We start from the raw sequence: 13,727 nt of genomic DNA on the forward strand, positions 1-13,727 counted from the left end.
ACCCAAAGAACATGTGCACGGATACAAGCGGCTTAAATGAGTTTCCTCCGTAGGGTGTCTGGGCTCAGCCTTAGAAATCGGGTGAGGAGCTCGAACATCCGGGAGGGGCTCAAAGTAGAGCCGCTGCTCCTTCACTTTGAAAGGGGCCAGTTGAGGTGGTTCAGGCATGTGGTCAGGATGCCTCCTGGGTGCCTCCCCTTAGAGATTTTCCGGGCATGTCCCTGCGGGAGGAGACCCCGAGGCAGACCCAGAACCCGCTTGAGGGATTACATCTCTCGGCTGGCCTGGGACCGCCTCGTGATCACCCAGGGCAAGCTGGAAAGTGTTGCTTGGGAGAAGGGCGTCTGGAGTGGCCTGCTTGACCTGTTGCCACTGAGGCCCGACCTCGGATAAGCGAAAGATGATGGATGGACCTTAAACGCATGGTATTATGAGAAGTTATTATAAAAATTAACAAGATTTAGGATGGCTGTACCTTTCAAAAGTGTTGTGAGAAAGAAGAAAATATATATCTCAGACCCAGCCTTGCATTTTTCACACATTTGAAGTTAAGTACTTTGCATCACATCTGTATAAAGTGCAGTATATCCTATATTAGCTTTCTAGCAGACATTAAATGACTAATTTTACAAGTTACTTGAAACTGTTGAACAGACTCAAGGACACATACACAGTTCTGATTGGACAGGATCCATTTGTATTAATTATGGTAATTAGATGGGGCTTTTATCATCAAGTTCAAAGGCTCTGCACAATAGCATGCCGTGGTAGCGAACTGGAGGCATATGGTATGACACTTAATGAATTGGAAGTATTTTGTGATTTTAACTTAATGTCTGTCTTCCATATGAACATTGATTTTGTTGTGCTTATACATGCTGAAGTAAATATTCAACTCAATGTAATTGGTTAATATTGGAAATTGATTTGCAAGAATCTAGAAGCATGGAATCTGAAGTGATTGTCAATGGGACTCACACTGTTACTGACATACATCCCTGCTATGAATCAGATAATGCAACTTACATATTTACAAGCAACCCCTCCATAATATGTGTATTATCATATATGTTTCTTGGCTCACTGTCTGTTGTCACAATATGTGGAAACCTTCTTGTAACAATCTCCATCATTTACTTCAAACAGCTGCACATTCACACTAACTACCTCATCCTGTCTCTGACTGTGGCTGACCTGCTTGTCGGAGTTTTAGTTTTTCCTTTCAGCATGGCATTCACTGTAACGTCGTGTTGGTATCACGAGGGTCTATTTTGTAAAGTACGAGGAAGCTTTGATGTTACGCTGAGCACAGCTTCTATTTTAAACCTATGTTGTATTTCTGTTGACAGATATTATGCAGTGTGTCAGCCTCTAGTTTATAGAATTAAAATAAATGATCATGTTGTTAGAAGTATGATCCTGGTTAGCTGGGGAGTTGCTGCTCTAATTGGAATTGTCATCATGATTGCAGGTTTTAATCAAGGAAAATGTGGGGATAGTTGTTTAATTGATGCTTTAATATCAACCACTCTGGCATGCATCTTCTCCTTTTATATCCCAGTTATTATAATGCTTAGTATCTACCTGAAGATTTTCCTTGTGGCACAGAGACAGGCATGCAGGATCCAGGCCACAAAGTGTGGAGCAACTGTCAGTAAGATGGAGAGAAAGGCCACCAAAACTCTGGCCATTGTTTTGGGAGTCTTCCTGCTATGTTGGGCTCCTTACTTTATTTGTATAATGTTTCAGCCTTTAACATACAATGTTACACCAATTTCTGTGATTGAAACACTAAACTGGCTTGCACTGTCAAATTCAATGCTCAATCCATTTATTTATGCTTTCTTTTACAGCTGGTTCAGATCAGCATTCAGATTGATCATATCTGGAAAAATATTTCAAGGTGATTTTACTAACTCAAAGCTCCTTTGACTTGTTTCGATGTTCAAATACCATTTTAATGACTGAATAATGAGAACTACACTACTATAATATATGCTGATATACTGATATTCCTATTATATTATTACTGGCATCTACTTCAACACACATATGGAGATAACAGATAAGGTTCTACAGAAGGTATAATCTGAAAATGAATGTTTTGTAATTCTATGGATAGATAGGATGTAACACAGCCAGAGAATCACTTCTATAATAGGAAGAAAGGATTTGATCTATCTTTGAAACTCCAGTTAAGATAGGACAAACAGTTAGGATGTTGTGTTTGTATTATAGTTTATCTGTAGTGTAACTGTCAACTGAAGTGAACTATGGTGAACACACTGACATGAAATGAAATCACATTAGCAAATGTGAATAGTCGTCTGCAGTAAATATGTGTGAACGTATCAAAACTTACAATAAAGTGAATACATATGGGTCAAAATTTGACCCAAAATTGATGAAATCATTTAAAAAAGCAATTTAAACATTTAATTCAAACAAGAATCAGAAACCATATGCTGATATATTGATATGTTTTATTACCTCAAATCATTACTTTCATTTGACCTTTCTTACTTTATAAACATGTAGTTCTTGTATCACTACATCACCTTTACACACATGGATCAAAAATTGCCCATATATGCAGGTGTGATGTAAATAAAATAAAGACATACTACAATAACGATTGTGTCTAATAATTATTTTAGCAGTGATTCTGACCAAACAATAATGCATTTGATATTTGAATGTTTCTACCATGGTCACATATATACATACTGATCACAGAAAGCAATGATATTGAACTGTGGCTTCATTAAAGAAAATTAACAAGTGTGAAAACCTATCTTATCTCAGTTTAGGAGGACATTTAGGATTTTTGATATTACAGAAACATGTTTTTTAGTTAGCTTACAGAACCATGCTATTTGAAGAATTTTCTAAGTTATAAGTCGAACATTAGGATGGCATAGATCCTGTCCTAAATTCAAAATAACTGGCAAAAATGGTAGCACCACTGTTGTTAGGTCTGTATGGCAGTGGGAAGATGGGGAACAACACGATCAGATTCTTGTCTTCTCTGGCAATGTTTTTTTTGCTCTTTGCTTTTTACTTTGTCTGCAGTCCTTAAAACTCTGCATATTGACATGACATAATGGGATCTACCATCTCTTGCTACACCAAATCTTTATCTTGGCCTGATGATGGGGAAGAAAACTTCTCAAATAGGGAACGTTTCTTCTCGTCCACCGAAACTCTGACTAATCAGTGCTGAAATAGATAGCCCATCTTTACATGGATAGGATGTGACACAGCCAGAGAATCACTTCTATAATAGGAAGAAAGGATTTGATCTATCTTTGAAACTCCAGTTCAGATAGGACAAGCAGTTAGGATTTTGTGTTTGTATTATAGTTTATCTGTGGTGTAACTGTCAACTGAAGTGAACTATGGTGAACACATTGACATGAAATAAAATCACATCAGCACATTTGAATAGTCGTCTGCAGTAAATATGTGCAAATGTGAACATATCAAAACTTCCTACAAAATACCTTAGTGAATACATATGGGTCAAAATTTGACCCATAATTGATGAAATAATAATAATAAAAAAGCGATTTAAACATTTAATTCAAACAAGAATCAGAAACCATTAATAAATCCAAACAACATGCTTGAACAATTCATTAGTAGAAATGTCTAATTACTTTTGCCATTAACCATTCAAAATGATGATAATTAACTAACAATATAAAAACTGTGTTTAATCTTTCAGAATACCCCAATAAAATATACATTTACCATTTAATAGAATACCAGTAATCAAAATCACTAGCTAGCTAAAGTATATATGAAAAACACACACACGGTGCACAAAAGTGACATGTATTATAAAGGCATGTTCTACCATATTACCTTTTCTTTATCATTACTACTAAATGCCTATACTGGGGAACATGTGCCGACCAACTATCAACAGGACTTAAACCATTAATGGCATACATCCCTGCTATGAAATTAAATAATGGAACTTTCTTATTTTCTGCCTTACATGGCTATTTTTTACTGTTACCTTCACCATCAACCTAAGCTACAGACAATTATGTTTGTATTCAAATATAAAGCCTTCATAGTTAATGAAAAGCATGGCTCAATGAATGTGATCAGCTATTAACAATATTATATACCAGTTATAATAATGCCAAATGTCTGGGATTATTGCAACAGATTTAAACAAGAAACCATAAACACGTGGTATTGTGAGAAGTTATTGCAAAGCTAACTTTTGGGTTTTGGGTGGCTGTGCCTTTCAAAAGTGTTGTGAGAAAGAAGAAAATATATATCTCAGACCCAGCCTTGCATTTTTCACACATTTGAAGTTAAGTACTTTGCATCACATCTGTATAAAGTGTAATACATTTGTTTTCTAGCAGACATTAAATGACTCATTTTACATGTTACTTTGAAACTGTTAAACAGACTCAGAGACACATACACAGTTCTGATTGGACAGGAGCCATTTTCATTGATTATGGTAATTAGATGGGGCTTTTATCATCAAGTTCAAAGGCTCTGCACAATAGCATGTCGTGGTAGCGAACTGGAGGCATATGGTATGACACTTAATGAATTGGAAGTATTTTGTGATTTTAACTTAATGTCTGTCTGTCATATGAACATTGATTTTGTTGTGCTTATACATGCTGAAGTAAATATTCAATGCAATGTAATTGATTAATATTGGAAATTGATTTACAAGAATCTAGAAGCATGGAATCTGAAGTGATTGTCAATGGGACTCACACTGTTACTGACATACATCCCTGCTATGAATCAGATAATGCAACTTACATATTTACAAGCAACCCCTCCATAATATGTGTATTATCATATATGTTTCTTGGCTCACTGTCTGTTGTCACAATATGTGGAAACCTTCTTGTAACAATCTCCATCATTTACTTCAAACAGCTGCACATTCATACTAACTACCTCATCCTGTCTCTGACTGTGGCTGACCTGCTTGTCGGAGTTTTAGTTTTTCCTTTCAGCATGGCATTCACTGTAACGTCGTGTTGGTATCACGAGGGTCTATTTTGTAAAGTACAAGGAAGTTTTGATGTTACGCTGAGCACAGCTTCTATTCTAAACTTATGTTGTATTTCTGTTGACAGATATTATGCAGTGTGTCAGCCTCTAGTTTATAGAATTAAAATAAATGATCATGTTGTTAGAAGTATGATCCTGGTTAGCTGGGGAGTTGCTGTTCTAATTGGAATTGTCATCATGATTGCAGGTTTTAATCAAGGAAAATGTGAAGATAATTGTTTAACTGATGCTTTAATATCAACCACTCTGGGAAGCATCTTTTCCCTTTATATCCCAGTTATTATAATGCTAAGTATCTACCTGAAGATTTTCCTTGTGGCACAGAGACAGGCATGCAGGATCCAGGCCACAAAGTGTGGAGCAACTGTCAGTAAGATGGAGAGAAAGGCCACCAAAACTCTGGCCATTGTTATGGGAGTCTTCCTGTTATGTTGGACTCCTTGCTTTATTTGTATAAACTTTCAGCCTTTGATATACAATGTTACACCAATTTCTGTGATTGAAACACTAAACTGGCTTGCACTGTCAAATTCAATGCTCAATCCATTTATTTATGCTTTCTTTTACAGCTGGTTCAGATCAGCATTCAGATTGATCATATCTGGAAAAATATTTCAAGGTGATTTTACTAACTCAAAGCTCCTTTGACTTGTTTCGATGTTCAAATACCATTATAATTACTGAATAGTGAGAACTACACTACTACAATATATGCTGATATACTGATATTCCTATTATATTATTACTGGTATCTACTTCAACACACATATGGAGATAACAGATAAGGTTCTACAGAAGGTATAATCTGAAAATGAATGTTTTGTAATTCTGTGGATAGAAAGGATGTAACACAGCCAGAGAATCACTTCTATAATAGGAAGAAAGGATTTGATCTATCTTTGAAACTCCAGTTAAGATAGGACAAACAGTTAGGATGTTGTGTTTGTATTATAGTTTATCTGTAGTGTAACTGTCAACTGAAGTGAACTATGGTGAACACATTGACATGAAATAAAATCACATCAGCACGTGAATAGTCGTCTGCAGTAAATAGGAACGTATGAAGTGTGAACGTATCAAAACTTACAATAAAGTGAATACATATGGGTCAATTTGACCCAAAATTGATGAAATCATTTAAAAAAGCAATTTAAACATTCAATTCAAACAAGAATCAGAAACCATATGCTGATATATTGATATGTTTTATTACCTCAAATCATTACTTTCATTTGACCTTTCTTACTTTATAAACATATAGTTCTTGTATCACTACATCACCTTTACACACATGGATCAAAAATTGCCCATATATGCAGGTGTGATTTAAAAAAAATAAAGACATACTACAATAACGATTGTGTCTAATAATTATTTTAGCAGTGATTCTGACTAAACAATAATGCATTTGATATTTGAATGTTTCTACCATGGTCACATATATACATACTGATCACAGAAAGCAATGATATTGAACTGTGGCTTCATTAAAGAAAATTAACAAGTGTGAAAACCTATCTTATCTCAGTTTAGGAGGACATTTAGGATTTTTGATATTACAGAAACATGTTTTTTAGTTAGCTTACAGAACCATGCTATTTGAAGAATTTTCTAAGTTATAAGTCGAACATTAGGATGGCATAGATACTGTCCTAAATTCAAAATAACTGGCAAAAATGGTAGCACCACTATTGTTAGGTCTGTATGGCAGTGGGAAGATGGGGAACAACACGATCAGATTCTTGTCTTCTCTGGCAATGTTTTTTTTGCTCTTTACTTTTTACTTTGTCTGCAGTCCTTAAAACTCTGCATACTGACATGACATAATGGGATCTACCATCTCTTGCTACACCAAATCTTTATCCTGGCCCGATGATGGGGAAGAAAACTTCTCAAATAGGGAACGTTTCTTCTCGTCCACCGAAACTCTGACTAATCAATGCTGAAATTGATAGCCCATCTTTACATGGATAGGATGTGACACGGCCAGAGAATCACTTCTATAATAGGAAGAAAGGATTTGATCTATCTTTGAAACTCCAGTTCAGATAGGACAAGCAGTTAGGATTTTGTGTTTGTATTATAGTTTATCTGTGGTGTAACTGTCAACTGAAGTGAACTATGGTGAACACATTGACCTGAAATAAAATCACATCAGCACATGTGAATAGTCGTCTGCAGTAAATATGTGCAAGTGTGAACATATCAAAACTTCCTACAAAATACCTTAGTGAATACCATCCATCCATTTTCAACCGCTTATCCGGGGTCGGGTCGTGGGGGCAGCAGTTTTAGCAGAGATGCCCAAACTTCCCGGGCCCCAGACACCTCCTCCAGCTCATCTGGTGGGACCCCGAGGCGTTCCCAGGCCAGCCGAGAGACGTAGTCCCTCCAGCGTGTCCTGGGTCTTCCCCGGGGCCTCCTTCCGGTGGGACATGCCCGGAAAACCTCCCCGGGGAGGCGTCCAGGAGGCATCCGAAACAGATGCCCGAGCCACCTCAGCTGGCTCCTCTCGATGTGGAGGAGCAGCGGCTCTACTCCGAGCCCCTCCTGGATGGTCGAACTCCTCACCCTATCTCTAAGGGTGAGTCCGGCCACCCTGCGGAGGAAACTCATTTCGGCCGCTTGTATCCGAGATCTTGTTCTTTCGGTCATGACCCAAAGTTCATGACCATAGGTGAGGGTAGGAACGTAGATCGACCGGTAAATCGAGAGCTTTGCCTTTTGGCTCAGCTCCCTCTTCACCACGACGGACCGATACAGCGACCGCATTACTGCAGACGCTGCACCGATCTGCCTGTCGATCTCACGCTCCATCCTTCCCCCACTCGTGAACAAGACCCCGAGATACTTGAACTCCTCCACTTGAGGCAAGGACTCTCCACCGACCCGGAGATGGCAAACCACCTTTTTCCGGTCGAGAACCATGGCCTTGGACTTGGATGTGCTGATTCTCATCCCAGCCGTTTCGCACTCGGCTGCAAACCGCCCCAGTGCACACTGGAGGTCTCGGCCTGACGAAGCCAACATGACAACATCATCCGCAAAAAGCAGAGATGCTATCATGCGGTCCCCAAACCTGACCCCCTCCGGCCCCTGGCTGCGCCTAGAAATTCTTTCCATAAAAATAATGAACAGAACCGGTGACAAAGTCCAACATGCACCGGGAACAGGTCTGACTTACTGCCGGCAATGCGAACCAGACTCCTACTCCGGTCATACAGGGACCGGACAGCCCTTAGCAAAGGGCCCCGGACCCCATACTCCCGCAGCACCCCCCACAAGATGCCACGAGGGACACGGTCGAATGCCTTCTCCAAGTCCACAAAGCACATGTGGACAGGTTGGGCAAACTCCCATGAACCCTCGAGCACCCGATGGAGAGTGTGGAGCTGGTCCAGTGTTCCGCGACCAGGACGGAACCCGCATTGTTCCTCCTGAATCCGAGGTTCGACTATCGGCCGTATCCTCCTCTCCAGTACCCTGGAATAAACTTTCCCGGGGAGGCTGAGGAGTGTGATCCCCCTATAGTTGGAACACATCCTCCGGCCCCCCTTCTTAAAAAGAGGGACCACCACCCCGGTCTGCCACTCCAGAGGCACTGTCCCTGACCGCCAGGCGATGTTACAGAGACGTGTCAACCAAGACAGTCCCTGTACATCCAGAGACTTGAGGTATTCAGGGCGGATCTCGTCCACCCCTGGTGCCTTGCCACCGAGGAGCTTTCTGACCACCTCGGCGACTTCGGCTTGGGTGATGAACGAGTCCACTTCTGAATCCCCAGCCTCTGCCTCCTCAATGGAAGACCTGGCGGTGGGATTGAGGAGATCCTCGAAGTATTCCTTCCACCGCCCGACGACATCCCCAGTCGAGGTCAACAGCTCCCCACCCTCACTGTAAACAGTGTTGGTGGGGTACTGCTTCCCCCTCCTGAGGCGCCGGACGGTTTGCCAGAATTTCCTCGAGGCCGACCGGTAGTCCTCCTCCATGGCCTCCCCGAACTCCTCCCAGGCCCGAGTTTTTGCCTCCACAACCGCCCGGGCTGCAGCACGCTTGGCCTGCCGGTACCTGTCAGCTGCCTCAGGAGTTCCACGAGCCAATAAGGCCCGGTAGGACTCCTTCTTCAGCTTGACGGCATCCCTTACTTCCAGTGTCCACCACCGGGTTCGGGGATTGCCGCCACGACAGGCACCAGAGACCTTACGGCCACAGCTCCGAGCGGCCGCGCCGACAATGGAGGTGGAGAACATGGTCCACTCGGACTCAATATCTCCAGCCTCCCCAGGGATCTGTGAGAAGCTCTCCCGGAGGTGGGAGTTGAAAACCGCAGCGACAGCGGGTTCCGCCAGACGTTCCCAACAGACCCTCACGATACGCTTGGGCCTGCCGAGTCTCTCTGGCTTCCTCCCCTGCCAGCGGATCCAACTCACCACCAGGTGGTGATCAGTTGACAGCTCAGCCCCTCTCTTCACCCGAGTGTCCAGAACACACGGACGGAGGTCAGATGACACGACAACGAAGTCGATCATCGACCTCCGGCCTAGGACGTCCTGGTGCCACGTGCACCGATGGACGCCCTTGTGCTCGAACATGGTGTTCGTTATGGACAGTCTGTGACTAGCACAGAAGTCCAACAACAGAACACCACTCGGATTCAGATCGGGGAGGCCGTTCCTCCCAATCACGCCTCTCCAGGTCTCACTGTCGCTGCCCACGTGGGCGTTGAAGTCCCCCAGTAGAACAATGGAGTCCCCAGTCGGCACACCATCCAGCACCCCTCCCAGGGACTCCAAGAAGGCCGGGTACTCTGCACTGCTGTTCGGCCCATAGGCCGAAACCACAGTGAGAGACCTGTCCCCGACCCGAAGGCGCAGGGACGCGACCCTCTCGTTCACCGGGGTAAACTCCAACACATGGCGGCTGAGCTGTGGGGCTATAAGCAAGCCCACACCAGCCCGCCGCCGCACACCGCGGGCAACACCAGAGAAATGGAGAGTCCAGCCCCTCTCGAGGAGCTGGGTTCCAGAGCCCAAGCTGTGAGTGGAGGTGAGCCCGACTATATCTAGCCGGTACCTCTCAACCTCCCGCACAAGCTCCGGCTCCTTCCCCCCCAGCGAGGTGACATTCCATGTCCCTACAGCCAGAGGCTGTCTCCGAGGCCCAGGTCGTCGGGGCACTCCGCCTCGACTGCCACCCGTGCCACATAGCACCCAACCCCTACGACTCCCTCTGCGGGTGGGGGGCCCACAGGAGGTCGGACCCACGTCGTCCATTCGGGCTGGGCCCGGCCGGGCCCCGTGGGCAAAGGCCCGAACACCAGGCGCTCGCATGCGAGCCCCAACCCCGGGCCTGGCTCCAGGGGGGGGCCCCAGCTGTGCCATACCGGGCGACGTCACGGTCCTTGATTGTCTTCTCTTCATTGGGGTTTTTGAACTGCTCTTAGTCTGGCCCGTCACCTAGGACCTGTTTGCCTTGGGAGACCCTACCAGGGGCATAAAGCCCCAGACAACATAGCTCCTAAGGATCATACGAGCACTCAAACTCCCCCACCACAATAAGGTGGCAGCTCAAGTGGGAGCCTTAGTGAATACATATGGGTCAAAATTTGACCCATAATTGATGAAATAATAATAATAAAAAAGCGATTTAAACATTTCAAAAAAGAATCAGAAACCATTAATAAATCCAAACAACATGCTTGAACAATTCATTAGTAGAAATGTCTAATTACTTTTTCCATTAACCATTCAAAATGATGATAATTAACTAACAATATAAAAACTGTGTTTAATCTTTCAGAATACCCCAACAACATATACATTTACCATTTAATAGAATATCAGTAATCAAAATCACTAGCTAGCTAAAGTATATATGAAAAACACACACACAGTGCACAAAAGTGACATGTACTATAAAGGCATGTTCTACCATATTACCTTTTCTTTATCAGTACTACTAAATGCCTATACTGGGGAACATGTGCCGACCAACTATCAACAGGACTTAAACCATTAATGGCGTACATCCCTGCTATGAAATTAAATAATGGAACTTTCTTATTTTCTGCATTACATGGCTATTTTTTACTGTTACCTTCACCATCAACCTAAGCTACAGATAATTATGTTTGTATTCAAATATAAAGCCTTCATAGTTAATGAAAAGCATGGCTCAATGAATGTGATCAGCTATTAACAATATTATATACCAGTTATAATAATGCCAAATGTCTGGGATTATTGCAACAGATTTAAACAAGAAACCTTAAACACGTGGTATTGTGAGAAGTTATTGCAAAGCTAACTTTTGGGTTTTGGGTGGCTGTGCCTTTCAAAAGTGTTGTAAGAAAGAAGAAAATATATATCTCAGACCCAGCTGTGCATTTTTCACACATTCAAAGTTAAGTACTTTGCATCGTATCTGTATAAAGTGTAATATATCATATTACATTTGTTTTCTAGCAGACATTAAATGACTAATTTTACAAGTTACTTTGAAACTGTTAAACAGACTCAGGGACACATACACAGTTCTGATTGGACAGGAGCCATTTTCATTAATTATGGTAATTAGATGGGGCTTTTATCATCAAGTTCAAAGGCTCTGCACAATAGCATGCCGTGGTAGCGGACTGGAGGCATATGGTATGACACTTAATGAATTGGAAGTATTTTGCGATTTTAACTTAATGTCTGTCTTTCATATGAACATTGATTTTGTTGTGCTTATACATGCTGAAGTAAATATTCAAGACAATGTAATTGATTAATATTGGAAATTGATTTGCAAGAATCTAGAAGCATGGAATCTGAAGTGATTGTCAATGGGACTCACACTGTTACTGACATACATCCCTGCTATGAATCAGATAATGCAACTTACATATTTACAAGCAACCCCTCCATAATATGTGTATTATCATATATGTTTCTTGGCTCACTGTCTGTTGTCACAATATGTGGAAACCTTCTTGTAACAATCTCCATCATTTACTTCAAACAGCTGCACATTCACACTAACTACCTCATCCTGTCTCTGACTGTGGCTGACCTGCTTGTCGGAGTTTTAGTTTTTCCTTTCAGCATGGCATTCACTGTAACGTCGTGTTGGTATCACGAGGGTCTATTTTGTAAAGTACGAGGAAGCTTTGATGTTACGCTGAGCACAGCTTCTATTTTAAACCTATGTTGTATTTCTGTTGACAGATATTATGCAGTGTGTCAGCCTCTAGCTTATAAAAATAAAATAAATGATCATGTTGTTAGAAGTATGATCCTGGTTACCTGGGGAGTTGCTGTTCTACTTGGAACTGTCATCATAATTGCAGGTTTTAATCAAGGAAAATGTGAAGATAATTGTTTAACTGATGCTTTAATATCAACCACTCTGGGAAGCATCTTCTCCTTTTATATCCCAGTTATTATAATGCTAAGTATCTACCTGAAGATTTTCCTTGTGGCACAGAGACAGGCATGCAGGATCCAGGCCACAAAGTGTGGAGCAACTGTCAGTAAGATGGAGAGAAAGGCCACCAAAACTCTGGCCATTGTTTTGGGAGTCTTCCTGTTATGTTGGACTCCTTATTTTATTTGTATAATCTTTCAGCCATTAGCATACAATGTTACACCAATTTCTGTGATTGAAACACTAAACTGGCTTACACTGTCAAATTCAATGCTCAATCCATTTATTTATGCTTTCTTTTACAGCTGGTTCAGATCAGCATTCAGATTGATCATATCTGGAAAAATATTTCAAGGTGATTTTACTAACTCAAAGCTCCTTTGACATGTTGTTTGGATGTTCAAATACCATTTTAATGAACTACACTACTACAATATATGCTGATATACTGATATTTCTATTATATTAATACTGGCATCTACTTCAACACACATATGGAGATAACAGATAAGGTTCTACAGAAGTTATAATCTGAAAATGAATGTTTTGTAATTCTATGGATAGATAGGATGTGACACGGCCAGAGAATCACTTCTATAATAGGAAGAAAGGACTTTATCTATCTTTGAAACTCCAGTTAAGATAGGACAAGCAGTTAGGATGTTGTGCTTGTATTATAGTTTATCTGTAGTGTAACTGTCAACTGAAGTGAACTATGGTGAACACACTGACATGAAATGAAATCACATCAGCACATGTGAATAGTCGTCTGCAGTAAATAGGAACGTATGAAGTGTGAACGTATCAAAACTTACAATAAAGTGAAAACATATGGGTCAATTTGACCCAAAATTGATGAAATCATTTAAAAAAGCAATTTAAACATTTAATTCAAACAAGAATCAGAAAGAATATGCTGATATATTGATATGTTTTATTACCTCAAATCATTACTTTCATTTGACCTTTCTTACTTCATAAATATGTAGTTCTTGTATCACTACATCACCTTTACACACATGGATCAAAAATTGCCCATATATGCAGGTGTGATTTAAATAAAATAAAGACATACTACAATAACGAATGTGTCTAATAATTATTTTAGCAGTGATTCTGACCAAACAATAATGCATTTGATATTTGAATGTTTCTATCTTGGTCACATATATACAGTGGGGCAAAAAAGTATTTAGTCAGCCACCAATTGTGCAAGTTCTCCCACTTAAAAAGATGAGAGAGGCCTGTAATTTTCATCA

At 41.1% G+C, this 13,727-nt stretch overlaps 3 protein-coding genes across 3 annotated transcripts; all 3 read left to right on the plus strand.

Annotated features, from left to right (window-relative positions):
* The first annotated feature begins 945 nt into the window (after positions 1–945).
* LOC139218128 (trace amine-associated receptor 1-like) lies at positions 946–1,932 on the plus strand. The gene has a single exon (XM_070849681.1). It carries the CDS (start codon positions 946–948, stop codon positions 1,930–1,932), a length of 987 nt encoding a protein of 328 aa, XP_070705782.1.
* Positions 1,933–4,722: 2,790 nt separating this feature from the next.
* Positions 4,723–5,709, plus strand: LOC139218134 (trace amine-associated receptor 1-like). Its single transcript, XM_070849689.1, has one exon. It carries the CDS (start codon positions 4,723–4,725, stop codon positions 5,707–5,709), a length of 987 nt encoding a protein of 328 aa, XP_070705790.1.
* Positions 5,710–11,865: 6,156 nt separating this feature from the next.
* Positions 11,866–12,852, plus strand: LOC139218159 (trace amine-associated receptor 1-like). Its single transcript, XM_070849715.1, has one exon. The coding sequence runs from the start codon at positions 11,866–11,868 to the stop codon at positions 12,850–12,852; it is 987 nt and encodes a 328-aa protein (XP_070705816.1).
* Positions 12,853–13,727: the final 875 nt, after the last annotated feature.

The sequence above is a fragment of the Pempheris klunzingeri genome, chromosome 18 (genome assembly GCF_042242105.1).
Source record: "Pempheris klunzingeri isolate RE-2024b chromosome 18, fPemKlu1.hap1, whole genome shotgun sequence".
NCBI classification, from domain to species: Eukaryota; Metazoa; Chordata; class Actinopteri; order Acropomatiformes; family Pempheridae; genus Pempheris; species Pempheris klunzingeri.

Bases quoted from the DNA above. Each gene is read 5' to 3' on its own strand.
- LOC139218128 (XM_070849681.1), top strand. From the start codon at position 946: ATGGAATCTGAAGTGATTGTCAATGGGACTCACACTGTTACTGACATA.
- LOC139218134 (XM_070849689.1), top strand. From the start codon at position 4,723: ATGGAATCTGAAGTGATTGTCAATGGGACTCACACTGTTACTGACATA.
- LOC139218159 (XM_070849715.1), top strand. From the start codon at position 11,866: ATGGAATCTGAAGTGATTGTCAATGGGACTCACACTGTTACTGACATA.